This window comes from Pygoscelis adeliae, unplaced genomic scaffold (assembly GCF_000699105.1).
Source record: "Pygoscelis adeliae isolate BGI_AS28 unplaced genomic scaffold, ASM69910v1 Scaffold55, whole genome shotgun sequence".
Lineage (NCBI taxonomy): Eukaryota > Metazoa > Chordata > Aves > Sphenisciformes > Spheniscidae > Pygoscelis > Pygoscelis adeliae.
The window spans coordinates 955,198-978,847 of record NW_008824804.1 but is presented as its reverse complement, the minus strand read 5'-3'; the positions used below and the strand labels follow the sequence as shown (position 1 = coordinate 978,847).

General features: G+C 39.0%; 1 protein-coding gene across 1 annotated transcript in view; it reads right to left on the bottom strand.

The window, feature by feature from the left end:
* CCDC158 (coiled-coil domain containing 158) overlaps nucleotides 1-23,650 on the bottom strand; it is a 34,165-nt gene that overhangs the window by 8,833 nt on the left and 1,682 nt on the right. The window contains exons 2-17 of the mRNA XM_009324042.1: nucleotides 19,722-19,957; nucleotides 19,231-19,340; nucleotides 18,649-18,976; nucleotides 18,230-18,306; nucleotides 17,501-17,611; nucleotides 16,191-16,305; nucleotides 12,673-12,792; nucleotides 11,649-11,846; nucleotides 9,692-10,174; nucleotides 8,737-8,926; nucleotides 7,244-7,396; nucleotides 6,692-6,804; nucleotides 5,746-5,904; nucleotides 3,939-4,031; nucleotides 2,436-2,561; nucleotides 259-422 (exon numbers count right to left, since the gene is read on the bottom strand). Of these exons, the coding sequence (XP_009322317.1) occupies nucleotides 259-422; nucleotides 2,436-2,561; nucleotides 3,939-4,031; nucleotides 5,746-5,904; nucleotides 6,692-6,804; nucleotides 7,244-7,396; nucleotides 8,737-8,926; nucleotides 9,692-10,174; nucleotides 11,649-11,846; nucleotides 12,673-12,792; nucleotides 16,191-16,305; nucleotides 17,501-17,611; nucleotides 18,230-18,306; nucleotides 18,649-18,976; nucleotides 19,231-19,340; nucleotides 19,722-19,957 (2,776 nt within the window). The remainder of the gene's footprint in view (nucleotides 1-258; nucleotides 423-2,435; nucleotides 2,562-3,938; nucleotides 4,032-5,745; nucleotides 5,905-6,691; nucleotides 6,805-7,243; nucleotides 7,397-8,736; nucleotides 8,927-9,691; nucleotides 10,175-11,648; nucleotides 11,847-12,672; nucleotides 12,793-16,190; nucleotides 16,306-17,500; nucleotides 17,612-18,229; nucleotides 18,307-18,648; nucleotides 18,977-19,230; nucleotides 19,341-19,721; nucleotides 19,958-23,650) is intronic.

The following is a 23,650-nucleotide window of genomic DNA, read 5'->3' as shown; positions in this document are numbered from 1 at the left end:
GGAATGCCAAAAAGCAAGCAATGAAGGCAAATGGTGTAGTCACCTTCTATTTCCCTACCACCTAAAGCATCTGAGGAACCTGGCAAACAACAGAAGCTTTGGAAGCTTTCAGATTATCTCAAGCTTACTCGTAAACCCACCTTTCTTGCAAAAAGGCATCCTATACTGCTCCTGAAGCACATGAATAGCCAGATCCTAGTTTTAGAAGGCAATACAAGTACACAGCACCCAACAGAAATAACAATGTATTGCTCTTACGCTGTATTCCTCATGGTTGCTAAAGGTGATTTTCTGCCACCACTGGTGTCATCCTTGCCAAGATCCACAGAGGGAATGTCATTGTCTGAGCTTGTTAATTCTTGAAGAATCCTCTTTAGATCCTGCAGTGGTTCTTCCTTCAAAAGGCCTGGCTTGGAAGGCATCTGAAATAAAATCATTCAGTTACAGAGCATTTATACAGGCACTCTCTTTTTCAATTCTTACCTATATTCATCCCAAGTCACGTGTTTTCCCCCTCTACTCTTGTCTCATCAGTTAGAAACAGGGCGGATTTTTTGTAATTTTAGTTAAGAAGTGTTGGAGGCTAGATCATGATAACTTGAAGACTGTCAAAATACTCTCTGAATATGACTGCACTTCTATCTGGAAAGTTATCTGACAGAAATGTGTAAAGCAACTAAATATGCTTGAGGGAGAACACGGCTAACATCTGCGTTTTGAATAAATGTTGTAAAAAGGTTATGACTACCGTTTCAAGGTCAAAAACATTAAAATAAGCCTTTAATTATGAAAGCTTCCCCCCCACCCAATACAACCATTACCCTTTTCAGTACTCAGAACCAAAAAAGGCTCTCTGTTTTCTCCTTTTTAACCTGTGATCCCAGGTATTACTGTACAGTACACAAACACAGGTCTGAAGACAGAAATACTAGTGTTTTCTAGTAGAAATACAGGGTGTTTTCTAGGCACTCATTTCTATAACAGTTGAGTTGTCTGCAAATATAAACCACTTAATTGTCACAGCCATACTCGGAGATGAAGTGCAATATTATTCTCATTTTACTGATCAGGACTTGAGGCAAAGGCCTGGTTCAAAGAATCCTTTCTTTCTGTGAAGAACTGGATTTTTCAGACTACTCAGCACTTCACACGTTCAAAGCACTGCTCCCACTGACTTACGCTTCATCTGTGGATGGAACTGGCTAGAAACATTTTGCTAACCTGTTTTCATTGAAAAAAATGTCATTTCCAATGGGAACACACTAGTTTTAGGACAAATCCTCAGCTTCATAATGGGTCAATGTGGTACCAAGTCAGACCAAATCCTTCTTTCCCACATTCCAACTAAGAAAGGAGGCTATCGACTGGGTAGGGTCTCTGTCTCAAGTGCTGGAGCTGCTTTGTTTTGTGAAATTACTAATCATGCAGGAACCTAGAAAATTCAAGAAGACCTTGAATCAAGTTTTCCTACAACCTGTTAGGGTCCTCACCGTGGTACTAAATTAAAAATCGGTCCTTTTTCCTTCTTTATCCTCAGAAGTATACATTGATTAACTCAAAGAAAAGAGAATGGCAGTGCCTGATGCTGCAGGGATTTCACAGAACTAACTGTCCTTCGTTCCTTGATGTAAACGTTTGTCACCACATCAGAAAATAACAGAAAATATTACTGAAAAATATCTGCACTAACTTGTAGTCTCCTACAAATTTTGAGGTAAAAATTTATGAAAAGACCTCTACCAATTTCTGTGAGAGATACATCAGGTCCCTTTTGGAGAATTACACAAAATCTATACAGAAAAATACCAAAAGATTTTTTTTTTTCATGAGAGATTTGAGTTGACGTTTACTGTTAGAACAACACTAGCATCTAATTTAAACCTAAAAGTAGATGTACAAAAACAAAGGGAAGGAAGGAGAATGATGCGTCTTTTAGGATAAAACTGGTCAAAATCAGTGAAGGCCAGCTTGGAGAATGATTTAAGTGTTAAAAGCTACTACAGGTCAATCAGATGATAAAATTTATCAGGAACTATGTACATGTCTATTTTCATTACCAAATACAAGCAATTTACAGCAAGTAAAGTACTAGCAAAAAAAAAAAAGGAAAACCAACCTGCTTACAGATCAGTACCTTCAATTTTAATAATTTATAAATGTTATTAGTGGTAGAGGTAAGATAAACTCTTATTACAATCGATAGAATTTTTTATTGTCCAGCTGGTTTTTACATGTATTTCGCAAATGGGAAAAAAGAAAATCTGAAAGGCCATAGCGTACGGGAAGCTACAGAAAATGATTTCATCTTTGGTGTTAAGAATTCACTCTTGGACACTCCTACCAGATGCTCTCCCATTTAGAAATCCCATGGTTTTTTTACGCTTTGGAACATCCCCATTTCCTGTGCAGTTCCCCATTTTGAGGCAGATACTCACACGAGGGGCACAGCTGGCCAAGTTCAGGGAAGGCGGCACGACAGCAGAGTGCAGGTGGGAAAGAGGCACTATGTGCCGCAGCTTGCCCGAAGCAGAAGCTGGCGAGTAGCCTGGGCCCTGCAGCTCCTGCGAAAAAGCATTAGCCGAGCAGAATAAGCAAGTATAGCTAAGCAGAATAAACGGGTATAGACAGCATGCCCTCTGTAACAGGACGTGTCTTTTAGTCAAATTTTTTATAATATACAGCACTCAATTCTCAAAACACTTCCTAGTATTTATTAGGTGTGCTCAGACATAACCCTTTTAGTGACTGAACTGGGTGCAAGAGTAGCAGTTACGTTTATTTTCAGAATTTTAACATATGCTCTGGAACCATTCAAGTGGAGGACATCTCAGGGCCACCACAAAATTAAACTGTCCCACAGTTCTCGTACCTTTTTTTCCCCACTTGGGTGAGAATGTCTTTCATTGGAATACGAGATTCCCCACCTTTGCCATTGTACATACAAAGTACTTTTTGTGTCGCTTACGTAGATTTGTATTTTGAATGTAACATTTCATTTCTCACTCAAAACTAGCAACTGGGGTGGGACACTAAAATTAATGATAATTCCTTATGACAAAACTCCTGTTCCAAGTGTACCAATCACTTATAGCAGTAGTTTCATTGCAGTCTTAATCATCTTTGGTTATAAATAAGGCAAAGGTAAGTAATATTCTCTATTAAACTCATTAGTTAAGATAGAGATTGGACTAAATCTATTAGGCAATAAAAATTCTAGGCTCTATAACAGAGATACTGGCTTTACATTACTGCATGACTTTCCCTATACCCCATCTTTCACTAATGCGATATAGCTCAACAGATGTCAATTACATGTCTTCCTTTTTCTGTCCCAGATGCCTTATGACCGTATTTCCTTCCCCCAGCTAACACCTCTCTTTGCTTCTTAAAAAAGATTTTTTTTTTTTTTGTCCTGCCTAACTAATTAGCATAATCAAATTAAACTCAGAGCCCTTGTTTCCAGTCTGGATGTAGCTTTAAGGTTGCTGGTTTTATTTCAGGCCTGAAGAAGGATGCGGGTGCCCAAAAGCTTGTTAGTGCTTCCTATCTCTAACAGTTACACTAGTAAAAGGCATCCCTACAGACCTTATCTCTCTAATTCATTTTTCATAATAATGCCATGAACATTTCTAGCTTTTATTTGCCTAGGGCTGCCAGAAAATGCTTAAGTGTCACTGAAACCAAAGCTTAGCAGAGGAAGCATATGGTCCAATATTCCTGTAGCCGTTTAATTTTTTTGTTGCCCTTATTGTAAATAGCACTTCCAAGTAACTGAAGTTATGGACACGACTTGTGCAGCAGTGAGGTATTCCACGTAAAAAAGGGTTTCAGAACACAGACTTTTTAGAATATTCGCAATAAATAGGGTTAAACCTAAAGTTAGGACACAAAGTAAATGTACCTAACTTCATACCCATGCTTCTCAGTAAAGTACTTACTTTTACATCTAAAGTATGCTGCAGTCTGAAGCGCATAGCTTCTTGTTCCTGACACTGGATTATGCACTGACATTCTGCAAATTGCATGGATGCCTGTAAGAGAGGATAGAAGAGGCATAAATTAATTTTGCTAACTTTTCTTTCCGATAAAGAAACAACAAGGTACACATACAGGTGCTGCATTTATCTACTGCTATCAGTATAGAAATACTGCAAGATGACCAGGCGCCTTTCTTGATAGGCTTATAAAAGCAACTGGCCGGTTATATGATCCTAGCAGCCATAATATGCACACCATAATATCACAGAAGAGAGCTAACCCTGTCAGGGACAGTCCTAGACCTATTAAACATCTCCGGGATTAGAAAATTCAACTGTGCTAATGAGGCAAAACTATACTCAAGGTTTTAAAATGGATGGCTGATAACTTTGTCGATCTATCTTTGTGAAGTTGTTACATACTCTTTCTTCTTTAAAAAGTTTACTCTGAAAAGGTGTGAGAAGATATAATAATGTAGCTAGTTTTCACTGAGTACTTATCAGGATAGCAAGAAGAGAGGAAGGTCTAAGCCAAACCACAAAAAAAAAGATAGAGATCTTTATGAACCAGACTGCTTTTATCACTCTGCTCGAGTTCCCTCTTTGGTTTTAAAGTAAAACCTGGGTCTCTTTCTGTGCTTCTTTATGACTGCCAGTGAGGCGCAGGCAGGCTCCCTGAGGCACTGCGGATGTATGGTTACAAGCAGCAGCTTTTTGAACATTTAACTCTGAAGCATTAATGATGAACAAGATGGCCAATTACACTTTAGGATGATTATACAATGGAAGCTCTGCAATGGTATATACTAGCATCCCGTGAGACGACACAGTACAACCTTTACTAGTTTCTAAGAATTGTTATTTAGTGTACCATATGTGCTAGTTTTCAGCGAGCACCTGCCTCCACTGTGTCTCAGCTTCTCTGTCAGTTAGCTAGTACTGTGCACAATGATATATATTACAAAGAAAGTTAAGTTTCCAGCATCAAGCATTTAAAGTAAGAAATGCCACACTTGGGAGAGGTATCACAATTACTTTTATTTTATTATTTTTTTAAAGTAATAAAGCAATTTGAGAACGACACCTCACGTGGAAATTTACATCCTGAAAAGCTAGAATTCTGACGAGCTGAAAAGGACTCTTCCTTCTGGAAGAGCAGCAGCTTACCTGCAGGGCACCTGGGATTTATGTGCTAGTCAGACCAAAATGTAGAACCTAGCCTTAACAATCAGGTATGTCAGCAACAAAAACCTCAACTAAAACAGGCAAATGAAACAACACTATATTCTTAAAAATTTCCCTCACGCTGAGGGACCCACAGCTGGCTAAGGTCCCAGAAAAGGCTCAGCATGGATAAGTGTGTTGAGTCAGTGCGTGCCCACACTCGGTTCCAGTGGAGCCCCTGTTATATTGTATAATGGTGTCTCTCGCCAGGCAAAGGAGCTATGCCAACAGCCAGGGGAAGGTCTGCAAGGTCAATTTACTGCCTGGAAGGTCAATCTGCTTTAAATTCCCTGCAGTTTGTATTTCCCTGAGCTAGTAAGGAGTAAATCAAGAATTCTCTTGATGAAAATAGAAGCCTTTTAGCATTAAAAAAACCAGAAGACAGTCTTCACTATAGACATCTCTTTCGGTAAGTATCTTACAGTACATGTGAACAGGACATACTAATACAACCTAGGTAAGAGGTCAGACATTTTCTCTTCCCAAGTGACTGTAGAAGAAAGCACCCAGAAGTCTCACTGAACTGAAAGCTACCTAAAACTACCTTATCAAGGGCTGTCTCCATCTTAGGTATTTTTTCTTTCAGACGTTTGTCTTGTGATCTCAGGATCTCCAGTTCCCCAGCAATCTTGGTATTTTCTGCTGTAATATAGCTCAATTCTTGACTTAGTTTACTATTTTCTTCTCTGAGGTAATGCTTCTCCTGAATTTAAGGTAAGGACAACAAAGTAGGAGTCAAAAATTTGTTAACTACTTACATTACACATACTTACTTTCTGCAATTTTTTTCTCTTTGAAAGTTCTGAATTAACCTTTTCAGAAGCTTAGCTATTACATCTTGCAGAAAGATGAGGTTTTTCAACAACAAGATAGGTTTTATAAAGAAAAGTGCAATTGGACTGGTCCTGATGAAGTAACATCTCGGATTTTAGATTCATTTTGAAATTGGAATTTTAAGCTTCAGGATCCCAAGGCAGTAAAGGAGGAGGACAGGTTATAGTGAACAGATATAAAAGATCATTCAGCCAACTCCAGCTATTGGTAACCTAACGATTTGTCACAGAAAATGCTAGAAAGACCTCAATAAGCAAGACGGACCATGACATACAGAGTTTACAACTAGAACTGCGAAGAACCGCCTCAGAAATCAAAGAGGGGCAAGCACTGTGGGCCAAATTCAGAAGGATACAGAATGATTAGTTGACATTTTTAAAAAGAACTGATATGCAGGAGCTTGATCTCCTTGAAACTAGTACTCTTCTTTCACAGAGAACAAATATAAATTAAAACCTGTGTCTGTGCAGAAGGCTAATTTATGTGGTGGAGATATTCCCTGATATACGCTAGCAAGACAACAGGGAAGGTTCCCATTACATCAAGTTTAACTCTCTTTGGTCCTTCCTGGGCCAACTGTGCTTCCGGCCATGCATTTCTCCAAAGAAAGATTTATCCAGATACAGTTAGAAACTTTTACACGGAGCTCTTGTGACCTTAGCTGCATTTCTCATTGCCTCTTCCAAGAATTTAATCTTGCTCTGTAATGCATCTATCTGTCCTCTCTTGGCTGTGATCTGCTTCTGCATTCCCACTGCAACTGTCATAGCTGTAAAAGACAAGGTTAATTCTCAATGAACAACATTGATTATGCATTCTGAGTTCTGACAAAAGACTCTGGAGGTCAGTTATCAGCAATATGTTAGAGTAAGTAAATTGAACCAGGATCCTAGTCACTTATGTGTGCAAACTGCCCATTATAATCAGCTGGAGTTTAGTCCAAGGTAGTGACACCAGACCCATCACACTCACAAGACAAGAAGACAGCATTCCCTGGAAAGCTGCTTAAAGATCACTTGAGAAAACCCAACTCATGGTTTAAGTTTTACAGTATGTAGTAAATGGTAAAATAAAAATATATTGTTTATTTATTTCACAAAATATCTGGAATATTATTACATCATCCATTGAGGGATCAATACTTACAAAAAAACTCTTGTTAAAAAGACAAACATGTGTGATCTTTGGGAAGTTCAATCCATAATTACCATGGCCATCAGACCCCTCCATAGTCTTCAAAGCAGTCCTGGTCCGTTCCAGTTCAGCTTGGGCAGATTTCAACTGCATTTTCAGTCTGTTTGCACTATTTTCCATCTCCTTGATCTTATCCTGATAATCCTTCTTCAAATCTTCAAACCCCTCTGGTGAGAGTAAGTAAAGATTGAAATTCTAGTGACAAAGATTATCACTCTTCTAGACTAAGATTACTGATCTGTCGCCCACTCTCTTTAAAGGACTATTAGATATGCAGATAGCTAAGACATAAAGCAAGTAGCATCTACTGCTAACAAATGCACAACTAGCTGTTCATTGTCCTGCATCTCAGCAAAAGCTTGTTTCACCAGAAACAAATGTGTTTTTTGGTTGCTCACTGAAGCAACAGTTCAAGAAAGTGATATAAATGCACATTTCTGAGCTCCTGCTGCTAAAAACAACTGCATATCATAAAAGTTAAGGGTATTAGTGAGACAGTATTTTGCCCTAGTCATTCTTCTCTCCAGCCACGCTTATAATAAGGCTTAGGTCTGAACTGATCTAATTTGTCAAGCAGTCCCCCGCAACTGTGCTTCTCAGCCCTGTTTCTTATATCTCTCCAACTCCTCTTATGTCACCCATACCACTACAAGCCAGCCAGCTGCGTGCTCAGACTCTATCAACAGCTTGGCCCTCATTCCTCTGTGGTCATCCACTTCGATAAGCCTTTCTTATACCTCATTCACCCCGATAGTACTGTACAAACCTATGGCAGACTTTCCACGTAAAATCACAATATCTGTTTAATTCTTACAAAACTTAATGAGTTTAGAAGTATAGCTGAGTTGTGAAGAAATAAATGTTACCAGTGGGTATTTTATGAGAGTACAGGGGTGTGTAGAGAGCAAAGCATGTGAACAGTATCATCTGTCTGGCTGCAGTGCAGATTTAATAGAGGATCTCTCCGAATTTTGATGGTTGCCTTGGGCCCAGCCCCTAATTTTTTTTATTTTTATTTTTTTTTAAATATTCTCTTGATCAGCTTCCCCACACATTAGTTGTGAAAACAGTGCTTGGAGTTAGAACAGAAACTTTTAAATAACATTGTATCAAAACTACAACAAAACAGAAACAAAGTTCCACTGCAATTGACCATAGATGGTTAATGGGATCCACTAGTGCTGTTACATAACACTCGGGAACAGTGGTCAAGTTTTCTATTCTGTGATTTACTAGATCTGCTTCTTTGGTCTCCAGAGTCAGACAGTTTAAGTATTTTTGCTCAGAGTAGTGAGAGACTGCCATAAAGATTGTATTCCCATCATTCTGTACGAGAATCCCAAACCATGACTTAGCTCTCTGAAGCAATTTGACCATCCTGTGCTGGCAGGGAACCTTCTGCTGCACCAGCAGCCATATTTGGATTCAGCAAGCAAGCTGCTCTTCTATTTTTAACATCAGCCCAATTTAGCAGCTATCGGAGCTGAGCTAAGTCAAGGTTCCCTACCTTCAAGGCCAGCTAGCTCACTCCGACTGGCTTGGAGTTCATTCATTAGCTGGTCTTTTTCCAGTTTCATATCATTAAGCGCATGGAGCCTCTCACTGCATGTGTTTACCAGATTAACCTTTTCCAGTTCCAGCTCACTCAGTCTGGCCTCCATTTCACGTATTCTGGCTTCCTTCTCATCCTTTGCAATCTACTTACATAAAAACCAACAGTAATTATGTGTAATATACATAATTATATAAAATAACCACAAAGATGTGCAGACATCATCATTACTTATACCACAGTTGTCCGAGAACGGTTTGGGGCAAGAAAGAAAAACCGAGTAAAATAGACAAATTATCGAAAATTGCTAATCCAGGCAAAAAGGGTACAACAGAATCTGATGTGATGGCTTCACAGCGTGTTTAACCTTACCAGCTGTATACGAAAATTATTTCCATCCTCTTGTAGCACCACCTCCATATTCACTCCTCATGCTCAACTGTCTTCCCACAGAAGAGGACGAAATTCCCTATCTGGAGTGAATTTTTTCTGAAGATGCTGACCTGCATAAGACCACCATCTCCTGTAATTCTTGTCTGAGAAATAACCAGTTATAAACAGCGTCCTCAGTTTGGAATTCTGAGTGCTCACTGTTGTTATTTCTCAGTAACACTTTGTAATTCTGTTCCTGTTACTGGTGTGGGCAATTGTATCACTGAGGACAGCATGTTATATTCCAGCTTTCACAAACCTTTTGGCAACTGCTTTGCACCAGTGAATTATTCATTTTTGGTGGTAATACGATAATATTATTCTTCTCTGCCCACTAACTCTTCTAGAGCTGTTAGGATTCAAGGTGCATTGTCTGACCTGCTTTAAAACCACAGTATTAGCACATTAAGGTACAGATTTAAAAAACAGAAAACATTTAGTGTCTTACAGAGACATAAATACAGCATTATTTGCGCACCTTAAGTTCTTCTCCTTTAAGTTTCCAGTCATTTATTTCTTTTATAAGCTGAGATTTCTCAACTTCCATTGCTCCAGCAGTTCGACTGTGCCGGCTCACAATCTGGGTCATGTTATCAATTTGCTTTTGGAAGATCTCAATAATCCTTTCCTTCTCCAACAGCTGCAGTTTCAGTGTTTCACACTCTGACTGCACATTGTGTAAACAGTCCTCTTCATTCTTTAATTGCTGGAGCTCCTGCATCCTACTGCCAAGTTGTGAACATAGCTTCTTGATTTCCTTATTGGTAACCTCAAGGGCGCTCTCTTTCTCTTGCAGACGGGCTGTCAGATTTGACATTGTTTTCTCAGCAGTCTCCAAATCGATCTGTTTGGCTGTAAGATCTTCCTTAACTTTACGGAGTGTTTCCTTGGTTGACTCCAGTCGGACAGTCAAAGAAGAGATTCTTCCAATGCTTTCATTTTTTTCCTTAATTGCGGCCATCTGAATAATAGCAATATAAGGATCGACCAAAAGAAATGTTTATTTCTATCTTCAGGATTTCCTGTCACGTTTCTGGTTTTCTACAGTTCATCCTAAATATCTTAGTTTTACAGGAAAATTAGGTCAGCATGGTCTGGTCTACAATGACTATGTGATTCTTCTGGTTTTCTTTCCTCTTTCTCCTTTTTAATAAATTAAGTATTGCTTAGAATATTGTTTTTTTAAAATCATAGAAAATGAAAAATGTTAAACTGATGTAAAAAAAAAAAAAGAAGAAACCGGCAATGTTAGTATAAAATTTGGAGTAGTCGGGTCTAAAGAACTTTTAAGTGTTAAAACTCAACTGACTGCACTGCAAATTGGAAAAAAAATGTACATACATGAATAATTTATTACTGATTTTATTCCTGCAGGCAGCAATGTGCACCACTTAAAGCACAAAGTACTGTGACTCAGGAACTGCTAATAGTACAAAATAGAAACAGAAGAAGAGAATTAACTTCCTGGTGGCAGGATTTTAAGGGAAAAATAATGGATTGAGAAAACGTAGAACCATGTGTGAGGTAGCACAAGCCTGTGGCTGGTAGAAAATAAAGGAATTAAGTTGATCTTTACTCACAACGCAAAGTGGGTTACCTAATTACAGCTCACTTTTGAGGGGCTGAAGTCTTGAAGGGAGGGGAATGTACAAGTCAGTGTCTAGGAATCTACTTTGCCAGAAGTAATTCTTCTGACATAGCACTGCATTCTGCTTAGGGTTATAAACAGAAACTTCATATAAGGAAGAAGTTTTTTACTCTGAGGGTGGTGAAGCACTGGCACGGGTTGCCCAGAGAGGTGGTGGATGCCCCATCCCTGGAAACGTTCAAGGTCGGGTTGGACGGGGCTCTGAACAACCTGATCTAGGTGAAGATGTCCCTGCCCACGGCAGGGGGGTTGGACTGGTTGACCTTGAGAGGTTCCTTCCAACCCAAACTATTCTATGATGTTTTCATTAAGCACTATGTGAAGTAAGGCATTGTGAAGGCCTTTAATCTACTAATTATTCCTGCGGAAGTGCTCACTACCAAAAATACTACCTTCAATAGTTCGTTTGTTATGTCTGGCAGCATCAAACTTTCAGAAGATTTACAAAGTGTTGTTCTGGAGGTTTACAATCAAAATCAACCACACTATCAGCAGAACATTCATTTTCTCCTAAGGCTTGTACATAAAAAATTAAACTTAAAAATAATGCTTCTGCTTCCTCATCAGTAAAGAGAAATGAAGGCTGGACAGGTCACATTAATAGGAAAAAAAAATGCAAATTCTGACTGTCATATATCTGCATCTTTGGAAGGCAAATTTTGGCACATGAGCTCCAGAGGACTCCCAACCATGGTAACCAGAGTTAACCATATTTCTATCTGAAGTACAGTCCCCAGCCGGTGCGCTTTCTATCCTGAACACTACCACACTGCAGTTGCTCACCAACCTGGCGCTCCATTTGCCTGTGACATTCAGTCTTCATTTCCTTCACTGTGTTTTCCATGCGCTGCAATTGCATATTTTTGTTGTCTAGTTCTCTCCTTAGATGGTCAATGGTGATGCTGCTGTCTGTGTTCTGATCCCAAAATCGCTTGTTCTGCTCTTTTTCTAGATTTAGTTCTATCTCTTTTTTATGAAGTTCAGTCTACAAAAAATTAAAGTCATCTCCCTCCTTGAATCACATTTAGGATTTTTTTGTTCTTTCTCTTAACATTAGCAACATTCAATTACACAGTTACATATCTGAATAGGGACTACTGCATAGATTTACACTTAGCAGAAGACAGGAATACTGGCTAAACTAGTCTGACACCTCCTACTCGTTTTCTTCCAACAAAACAGTAACTTTAAACTTTATATATTGCTGCTATAATTATTTTGAAGCATGTAACACCTCAACACTGAAGTCTTTCATGTCATTTATATCTATCTATCCCAAAATCAATATAAGCTACAAAATGAAAAAAAGATTGTATCGTGTCAACATCAAATGAAAAGCAATGATGCCAAGGAAGGCTGCCGTTGATAAATACCCATCTTTACCACTAGTAAGAATTGTTCCTTGCTTGTTTCATTTCATGCAGTAATTTGTCACACGTTCTCCAGAGCTGAAATCTTTTCCACCTCAGACATAATCCTAACAGTATATGATTGAAATTATGGTAATTTAAAACGTAAATAATATTAAAAATATTGACATACACATTTCAGAGCTACTAATTTCAAAAATATGAATTTAAAACGTGCCCAAACTGAATTATCATAGGCATTTCTGCTAATCATAACTTTTGCTATTGTTCACTATCTGCATATTGTTATAGTTGAAGTAGAGAACTAAGTAGAAAGCTCAGAGAATGGCAGAAAGAAAACATGAGCTGAAGACACAGAAACAAAAGGAACCCTAAAATTAGATTCCTAACCTTCAATTATGCAATGATTATTCTGACTCCAGAATAAAAAATTGTTTTTACCAACAATTGATGAATCTGGCCATTCAGATTTCCAGATTCTTGGCTGCGTTGATCCTGTTCTGTCTGAGCTTCTGCTACCGCAGAATGAGCTAGGTGCAACTGCTTCTCAAGATCTTCGACCTAGAATAAAGACAAATATTACTTAAGAATTATCTTAATGTATTCTATTTTAAATAGTGCATTGGATTTCTTCTAGTTTTCTTCTAGGTACTACTCAAAAAAAGTCCAAATGTTATCTTCTGGCTCAGCAGAGTTATTCCCTAGGTGTATTCAGAATTGTGCTGTCTTCTTTTAGTGATTAAGCTCAATTTCATTGCAGAGTTAACTGAGGCTCCTGAGAACAAATTGGCTTCCACCCTGATGCACAGCTCTTAAAGAATTCCTTATCTACACTGTAAACATTGAATGGAATGGGAAAAGAACCGCTTTAGAAAAAAAGTTCAAGCTCCTTGCCTGATTTGCAGTACTACTAGTTAGAAAAGCCAATATAATGCAAGTATAAGGAAACCGCAATTTATATGGAATCATTCAATGAGAAAATACACAAAATTTCCTACAGTGCTCTTCTAATAAACACTTCAGGATTTGCAATCTCTCTTTTGGCTAACACCAAAATCTGGGCATTTCCTTTCTACTTCCTTAAAAACGTTTCCTCAGCTTGTGACAAAAGCAATAAACTCTTCCCTTCCTCTTGTGCCCCCGACCCCCTCTTTCATGCATCTGATTATAATGATGACATAATTCTTTTCATTTAGTAATGGACCATTTATGCAGGGCCAGTCCCAAAACCTCATGTCCTTCACCAAATGGGGGCTGGGAACATGAGGATGACATGAGAGGATGTTGTCAAGGAAAGTTCTGAAGATCTTATGAAATTTTTCTTCCCCAAAATTGGATACAATCTTCTCTTCCTAGAGCTCCAATGCCTAAGCAGCAGAAGGACATTATCAGGGCCTTTTCTTCCTGTAATTGCCTGAGGTCCTTTTTGAAAGAGGTTTCTCTCATCATTGTGGAGCCCTCCATCAGGAGGAGAAATCTCAGTAAATCTTCTTCTCCCTGAAACCCTCCTTACACAACTACTCCGTATTTCCATAGAAAATCTAAGCCTGAAGTACACCCTCTACAGGGCTCAACGACTGTGTACAACATTATCAATAGGGCTTTCACAGACAGTGACAGAAACAGCTGTCCTCACACACGGCCTTTCCTGTACAATTAAGCTAATTTAGGGAAAATTTGGTCCCAAGCATGTATTCAGCCATATTCACTTTGTGTTTAATGATATAGTGAAGTTCTTCAGACGCACTTAGGCCTCACAGCAGGTTTTATGTAACTAAGGCAGGGAGGTATATTCCTTCACTATGAATACATTAAGAGATCCACAGGCAAACATGTTTTGCTCCAAGTGGTAGTCACTTTCTCTGAAAGGATGCAACTTCTGGCACTGTATGAGATGATGGACCAGTCTACAACACTTTTTAATAAAGATATTAACATAGGTATATCCAAACAAAACACTTGGGTATTTACATTTACATCCACTAAGTTAAGCACCAGATTTTCTGATTGCTGAAACTATCTGGTGTCAACAACTTACACTGGCTTTAGTTTTCACCTACTCCCTTGAAAATTTTAGTTGTTTTCCTACTAGAGAAGCTGCGGAAAAATGCTTGTTGTAAAAGAGAGACATACAGTTGTAAAAGCTTTATTTAGATCCTCTCTCACACGTTCCCAGGAATGACTCCACGTAACAGCTTGAGATCAAATCATCTCCAGCTATCAACTTGTCTCTCACTAAAGCCTACCTTAGCAATTCAGTGTACTACACTTCCTATTCAAAAACAATTTTTATTGGACCAAGTAGTATATTCTTTTATAGATATACAAACCCAACATTTTCTGGAGTTGGTAGACTATGAAAAACAGCCTTAAATTGATTCCCAGTTTCCAATTTTACATCTGTTATGAGGTACACATTATGAAAGGGAACATGCCTAAAGAATATACACTACAGTTATAGCTATATATTTCATATGACCTTATGCTGTGCATGGCATGATTTAAATCAAAAGAATTCAGGTAAATAGACCTAACGTGAAAAGCATACCGTATATTGTACTCTTCCTTGATGATGAAATACAGTAATGGAGATTAATTTACAAATTCTCCATAGTTCAGTTACGATGCTGTGAAAAGTCACTTTTGCAACTGACTAGTGTGAGTTTTGATACGTATGAATCAATGGAATTGATAAAAGTGGAAACCTAGAGAAATGATAAAACACAATGTCCTTCCTGCTCTGCTTTATAATGCAAGTAGATGTACACCACGGCTCCACAGGCTTGACCTGACCTGCACATCCCTGCCATTCCATTCTCAGACCTTTTTGGGTCAGAGACTATCAGCTCTGCCAAACTTCACGGCACTCCAGTGACCTGAACATTCCCTTTCCAATAGTATGCAGAAGGATGCCTAAATCCTCATGACTTGTAATCTAAGCTGGATTTGGATCCATCAAGCATTTCTGCATGGGTCCGCTCCGCTAATTTTTAAAGGGAGTGGAGAGCAACTGTTTTCAGGTCACTTTCTGTGGAAAACATGAATTACCTTTCACCAAAAATAAGAAAGAATTTCAAGATATTCAAATTGTTTATAAAACTGGAATCCAAAGCAGTGAAGTAAGTAAAAGACACAGCAGACGTGACATGGAAACGGGACATAAAATGCTGCAGTTAGTGACATGGAAGAGATTCTGTGGTGGGACTGTAAGAAGTTCTCTCCGTTTGTCTGCAGTAACTCCCTGCTGTACTACCTGGAAAAAAGTTGGTCTTCGGGGAGAAGCGTGCTTAAAAAAGTTAGTCAAGACTAATGTTTTCTAATGGGATTAAGAAACGGTTTGAATACATAGATGCCGGCCAGCCTGTCTTTTTTGCCTATATTATACCCTGCTGCTAAGAAGCCTTTGGATTTCAATGAACGTTAAAGATTCTTAACTCACAATGGGGCATCTCTGGGCACCTGAATGCTTCACAAGCGCTGCTGTAATCTCTATGTTCTCCCACCTTTGCACTTACCGAGACAAAGTTAGCAAAGAATTTTTCTGGGCAGTACAACTTAAATAAGAAGCTATTTCTACTGCCTTATTTTGGCGATATATTCTCTAGCGGTATAGTGGAACAATGTTCTTGTCCTGCATGTGCAAGTGATGTTTGCAGTGCAGAATCATTTTGTGTATTTCCAGAAGGCATCATTTATGGTATACTCTCAATACATTCGACAAAACTATTTTGTCTTCACTAAGTTTTGCAAAGCTGTTTTGTGTTAGAGAAAAATAACTTGTTCTTAAAAAATAATAGAAACAAACAGAGTTAAGGATAATGTAATATATCTTATTGTCCACACAGTTTTTCCTGAAGCAATCCCTTATCAAAAGACTTTCCTTAGGTATCCGGAACATTTCAGATATCCACATATCCAGTTTCATTGGCACTAAGGCTAACACACAAATCCATACACACCTTGTCTTCATAGATCCTCTTAGCTTCTCGTAATTCAGAACGCAGCTGAGAAACTGTAGATTCCAGGTGACTAACTTGATGTGCGTGCACTGAATTTTGCGTTCTTGTTTGTTCGCTAAGAAAAGTTTTTTAGGTGGAGAAATTAGAAACTAAGAACCATGAAAGCGTGAAACATTTGCAGTTGTTTTCACTGCAATCAGTACGACCACTGAAACTTACTGCTTTAAGTATGATTATCATTCACAGTGGGATCACATAAAAATTACACCTTCTTACTAGTTAGATTTGCTGATATCTATCTCATAAAATTACATACATAGAAATCTTGATGCTTTTTATTCCTGATGATAACTCATTTACTCTCAAGCAAGTTCTAAGAAAGTAAGTCCACTTTCAAATGCACCCCAACTATTCTACAAGCAGAACTGAGATGCATTTTGCTATCAGCTATTCAGACTCAACTATGCAAGTCAGATATTAATGCATACTGATATTTAAATCTCATGGTAAGTTTGTAACACTGCATGGCATGTCTTCATTTTTTTTAACTGATATATTGAGCACTGATTTACGAGTCAGCAAGTGGCCAGTTAGTCTTTTTATTCTCGCTCAATTGTTACCGCAGTCAACAGTACCAACATAGCTATTTATCCCAAATGAAAATTACTCTGTCTTTAAAATTACTGTTCATTACTATTTGTACATGTATGCAAACAACCCAACTGTTTACCCATTCTTCTTTGTGATTCAACCAAGAAGCTGCTGGAAATTAATTTTGTATCCAGATCCATAGAACATTTAGAAGGCAAAGGTCATGGTGCAACGCAGCCACCTAAGACTGCACTCAGCCACAGCTCTTCGCTTACATACTCTTTCATCCCTTAACTCTAGCCATGTACTCCGCAGAAACCGTTCACAACTCAGGTATCAGAGATTCATCATTCCAAAAGCTGGTGGCAAGAAGAGCTGACAGCTCGAGCCAGTTTGAACTTCCACTGACTTTGCTGGCCTTACTCTTCTTCTGAACCGCAGCCGTCTGAGAAGAGAACCAGCCCGAGTCTCCCGACTCTCAGAGTTTGCCTAACGCATGGCTATTTTGCCTCTCCTCTATATAGCATGGTTTATTGGGTTTTTGGTTTTTCCCTTTTTTTCTTCATTCCATAACTTATGCAAGGACTACTTAACTCTTTAAACAAATACACTAAGAAACCAAAAGCGTGGGGCAGAGAGTATAGTATACTAGCAGCATAAGCTTTCTCTCAAATTAAGGTTACTCTTAACATTTTCTATACTATAATCAAAAAACATACTGAATGATCTCCATCTGGCTTTGGATATTATTTGCATAGCTGCGTGCACTGTTAGCTTTATCAGTTAGTGCTGCCACCTCCTGTTCATGCTCACTTATTAGCTGCTCAATCCTGTTTCAAAAAGAAAATACTGATTATAATTTCAGTCTTGGCAAATAATAACTTCACCACTGAAGAGGTAATGATATTTTTCAGTAGTCAGAAATCTAACCGTTTTGATGTCCCGTTGTGAATGAAATATTATGTATCGAGTTATTGACCCTTTTATTTTGAACAGGTTACTGTATAATCCAGGTGGATAGCTGGGGAAATTGGGACTCCTTGAACAAGGAAGGACAAAGCTCTTAGTGAAATTAGTAAGAAAATGCTGATGTAACCACCAAAGTGCTTACTTTCAATCTTTTCTTTTAACGGTGTTACTAGTCACCTCACAAATTCTAGATGTCCACTGAAGTGACCAATCACACTTACTGTGAGGCGTACAGATTCTTCCAAAATATTTTTTTGAGACAGTGAAGAAAACAGGAAATTGTCAGCATGGAAGGAAAAAGCAGCAGAAAGTCAAGAGCAAATAAACATCTGGAATGGAACAATTATTAAGTCCTCAAAAACATTGCTTGCTGGCCCCCAGCCACTCCCCACCCCCAATACAATCACCATCAGAAAGAATTATCTGTGTAAAAAACCATCTATTTATGTTTTATGGATAAATAAATAGAGAAGAGGTACCTATTTTGATGTTGCTGAAGCAGAAGTTGTTTTTGGGTCTGTGAATCTTTTTTCAATGACTCAAGCTCTTCTTCCACCTATTGTAAACAGATGACAATGCTAACCCCTAAAGAAAACATGGTCTAAACAGTAGTTTTCAAAGTGTTATTTCCTTCCTTTTGGTTCCACCTTGAACTGTGAAAATGTGCACAATACAGGTTAAATTCCAGCAAGAAACCCAAGCTCAAGTTGGGGACAGCGTAAAAGGCTGGCATACCAGTACCTGCCATCTTAACTTACAAAGTAACATTTGTACCTCTTTATGCCATAAGCATTTCTTAAGGCCAGTTTAGATGGGAGCTCGTGGAGTTTTCAAACACATTTTCTAAAAAAACAGAACACAGAGTGTTGGAAGGAGAACTAACACTTTCTTCACATACCAGGACAACCTTTTCTTTGAGGTGTGACACCTCTGAGTCTAAATCTCGCAGGACGTCAGCAAATGCTGTGCTCAGGTTGTGGATGTGTAGGCTAGTAATATTCTCATGCTCATAGAGTTTCTTGCCTGTGCTGTCTTCATAGTCCATTAGGATGCCATGTAGTTCCAGAAGTACTTCCTCGTGGCTGTGTACCATCTTTTTCAGATGCTCATTTTGGCTGTCAGCCTCTCTCAGCATCTCCTCCTGCAGCTGGTTGGCAGCTTCCAGCTCTTGAATAGTATTTTTTAGCTGTATTTTTACATTCTCTTGGCTCTGGGTTTCCTTCAGTCTGAATTTGGAAACCAAAGAAATAATTTAAAAAACAGGATTCACAACATAGATTTTTATCCTGCCTAATAGGTGTAATACTTATGTTGTTTAACTGCTGGTTTTTACAACTATATAAGAAGCCGTTTTCTAAACCAAGGTGCCATAGCCTCATTTCTTCATTCCTGAGGGCAAGTTTCTCACTTAAGAGATCTGATGTGCCTCTCAAAGCCCATATATGCACCAGCCACAATACATCTGTCTTAGCCTTCATACCTGGTATCCTGAAGCACATCTCTTTCCAATTGCACCTCCATCAGTTTGGTCTGCAAATCAGCAATGATCAGGCTTAAATTGATTTTCTGTTGCTCAGGTAGCTCAGTGGTCTGAAGGAGAAAAAACAAACAAACCACGAATACGTAACCTAAAAAAATGACGCTGAGAGCAGCATGGGTATGGGAATTAAAAGAAACAAAAATAACCTTTTGTTTTTTTTTTAAATATTTCTTAGTTAACCAGCTAGTCACACTGTGCTGCAGTGGACTGACTAGGCATAGAACACCGCTACAGGGATCATGCCAACAACATTATTACCCATTTCCTAATTCTGCCTCGTCAAGCGATGTGGGAATCGTGATGGCCAAGTACAATTTACAGCAGCCAAGAGGCTGCTCACACTAGCGCTGGCAAAACTGTCCAAACACTCAGCGATGACAAAAACAAAAGCTCATCTATACTTAAGAAGCTGCCCCAAATTTGCAACTCACTTCATTCAGCCTCTTCTGCGCATCTCCACCTTTCTGCGAGTATTCTTCCAGAACGTTTTCCACATGTTCTTTGCCAGCACTCACGGATTTTTTCTCCGCATCAGTATGTATTTCATATTTGGAACAGAAGACACTATTGGGTGGACTGCTACCAGTACTAGAAGAGGCTGAGTTTTCCATCACTGTGCTGAGAATGGAAGCAGCTAAAACATTCTGGTTGCATGGGCTAGCAGTACCTGAAAGACAGATAAATTTAAGTGTTGAAACAAGAGTCGTTACATGAGAATAAAGTGTCATCTGTACAAACTGGGCATTAGTGCCTCTCAGTGCCTATCTATCCATAGTCAAACCTAGGAATTGTCTTTTCTAAGGACAATAAACCCAGCCAATTCTAGGGTTGCACACTGGGTGGGGAATGCCACAGTGTTCAGACGAGAACATTTCAAAACTGCTCTGCCTTTACCTTGGGCTTGCGCCAACAAGGGCTGTTCAAGATGCAGGGCCTAAAGAGGATTCAACTTGAAACATGAACTTATGAGCGCCCTTCTAAATCATATAACAGTCTGCAATGTTTATAGAGATTTACTCCCAAATCTTGTTCTGAAATGTTTAATACTTGCCCACGCTAGGCATGTTGCCGCTTGGTAAATATTGCTCGTGACTCAAAGAACGTATCATTGATTTCACTGGGAATTTGGTGGCTTCTTTGTGGAGTTTCAGAGCCTCTTTCGTTTGTCTTTCCAGTGCCTCCCTGCAGAACAGCACACAGAAACATTTGCTGAAAAGGCAGGAGGATTGCATACAGAAGAGTATCCGACTGCACTGCGTCACAAATGCAACTTGAAACGAATAACTGAAAAGAGAAGCGAAACCAAAGAATTTATTTGGTAACGCTGTTGTATTTTCCTGGTTTGCACTTACATTTGGCAACACAGTGCCACATCTTCAGCTGCTGCAGCTCCACTGTAGTCAACTGAACTATCGTGTTTTGCCACCAGCAGGCATAATGTATAAAAGTCCAAGCAAATAAAATAACACTTCATCACACAAACAGAACTAAATCGGTTTATCTTCTGAAAAGCGATTTCCTTTTATTTCCACAGTTCTTCTCCTAGCTGTACAGTAAAATGCCACCTTACTGACCCAGAACTGTAACCGTATGGTCAATCAAACCCAAAGAAATCTGTCAAATACTTCATTTGCAGGCATAATTTTAAACATCTCAGAAACCTTGTAGAATCAGGGAAGTGTTTGGTTATACAAAACCTCGAGCACAGAAGAAAGGAAACCTGTGCAGATTCACACCATCTTATTTTACTGGAACTGATCAGGCAACGGATCATTTCCTGCATTCCTGGCGGGGGCGGGGGGAATGTGTGTGTACAAAGAAAGTAGACAGATAAGAACAAAAAAAAGGCAAAAGGAATTTTTCTGACCAAGAGAAGAAATCCAGTCTAAGTGAGAGTAACAGGCAAGTTTTGGCAGTTCACCTATAAACTGTAAATAGAAAAAAGCTAAGAGGAAACACGAAGAAAAAAATAGTTGAGGGAAAAAGAAGAATCTGAAATTATGGAAAAATATTTTAAGTGGCAAGTCCACAGGTGAGGGAGGAATATGACATCAGTAAGGAGAGCAGCTCCCTGTCATTTAGCGTCAGTACTGTTGTGTGTGCATAGCAGGACTGTGACATTCACAACTGATGCAATTACAACATGCACAGTTGATTTCTGTCCACACAGCACTTTTTTTTTTTTCACAATGCAACAAGTCCCTGTGTCTGTGCACTGCACTTGTTATGCCGCCTCTCTGCATCTGTATTAACGCATCCTGATAAACCTGGTTTTTCATTCTATAACATTACTGATAAAAAAGATTAGAGGACACAGATGCAAACAGAGCTGCAGAGCATGGGGAAAAGCATCCTGAGGAGTCTGTTACCCTGAAAGTGGGAAGAAGAGGCATCAGCTACAGGCAAGAGTGGAGGTTCTATCCACACTGCCCTGTTATTGTCGAGTATAACCTAAATGCATAAACAGGTTAAAAGAATGACTAGACAAATCCTCAGGACCAATAAATTTGACAGCTGGGACAGACATTCAGATTCAGTAAGTCTTTACATTCTAATTCCCTGAACACTGAGATACTAAGCAAAAATACCACTTTTTCCTTACCGTTTTTCTATGCATCTGCCACTACACACTGCTGGAATAAGCACAGTGGTGAGATGACACTTCGGTTTGATCCATCAGAGTCTGAGTGAATCAGAAAATCAAAGCTTTAGAAAGAAAAATTCCATCCCCATTCTTCTTAGTTGGCCATTAATTTTCAAACTCATTAATGATCCTTCTTTGGGAGAAACTTTCAAATATTAGATACACGACTGTACATAAAAAAAAAAAAAAAAAATCACTAAATCCAAACACCACCTTCTGGGGGGAAAAAAAAAAATCACCCAAAACAGTAAAATCACTGAATTTCACAAGTATCGCTTTTCCAATGCTGAATGATTCTGAATCTAGTAGTAGGCAGAATCCTGGACCTCTGCAAATTCATTATCAAAAGTCAGTACTACATCCTGCTATTTGTGCAGAAATCTCATTGCCAGCGGGAAGAACTCATTCCACCGTGAAGAGAAATGAAGCTATTATCCTCGCACACAAATTACAATGATCAGTGTAATTCATCCTTTGTTGTAGAGTGCCTTGGGCACCCATATCCTTAAATTTTGTGTTCACATCTTTCCTGTCACATAACAGACTACATCTTAGGAATCTGTTGGCTTCCATTTTTGGGGAGTGTGCCGTTTACTATAATGACAGATACCAGGTACAGGAATTTCTCTAATAAAAAACAAAACCTGTGTATTACCTTAATTCCTGGATATTCTCGCTCATTGTAACAGCACCTGTGAAGAAAGAAGTTCTGTCCTTATTTTCTAAAATATTAAGAGTCAACCTTCTGTAATAAAAAATGAATTTTGCCGACCTAATTGTAATACTGCAGGAGGAATTAAAAGGTATTGAGGAAGATAGTTTCTCTCCTTTTTAAAAGTCTTAGGCTTTTTTTTTTTGTCAGGATGAACACAGATGCAGGCTTTTTTAAGTGCTTGTTAGCATCGCCTGTTAAGTTTTGCAACAACAATTAAGTAGCAAATCATATACACTACCACATTCCTACGGTGTTCCAAATACAGAATTTTTCTACAAGAAACACTGAAAACGATATTTTTACAAACGTCTGCCTTGATCTCATCTACAAATGCTGTCTATCCCAATCTCCTAGATTAAAGCCAAACGGACTTTTTCCTCACAAAAGTGCTTTTGGAGGTACACCCAAAAGAAAAGAAAAACTGAAGTCTGGGGTGAGCCCAAGGTGGGCAAGTCTAGACTTGTACGTCTTGAGGTTTGGGAGCGTGATTGCTATTAACAGTCCTTGGGGGACAAGTCTGTGAACCTTTTCCTTGGGGGGGGGGAAGGAAAAATGAAGAAAAATTTATTACTCAGGGGTAGCTTTGAGGTGGACGATATGTGATGGGGTTTTATTTGCATTACTTGGATTTTCCTGGGTGATCGGTCCTCTGGAAGACATGGGACTACACTCTAAGTCAAGAGGTAGCTGCAGTAGCAGTTTCCATTCCATGAATAATTTGACACCTTCAATACACCCACTTGACTGAAAAAAAAACATCAGGGGTGCTTCCTAAGGGCACGGAATGGATAAAAGTGGGATAAGAGTTTATCCCAGACCCCAATTCCGAGTACCAGAAATACTTCCCTTAACGTGAGAACATTGCCTCCAACCTTCACATGGCAGCCCTGAAAGTTCAACCGCACCACGACAAGAGGACCATTTTTCCTAAACCGAGACAGACCATGTCACTCTCCCCTCGCCCCCGCCCCCCCCCCCGCCCGCGTTTTCCACGCGGCGCA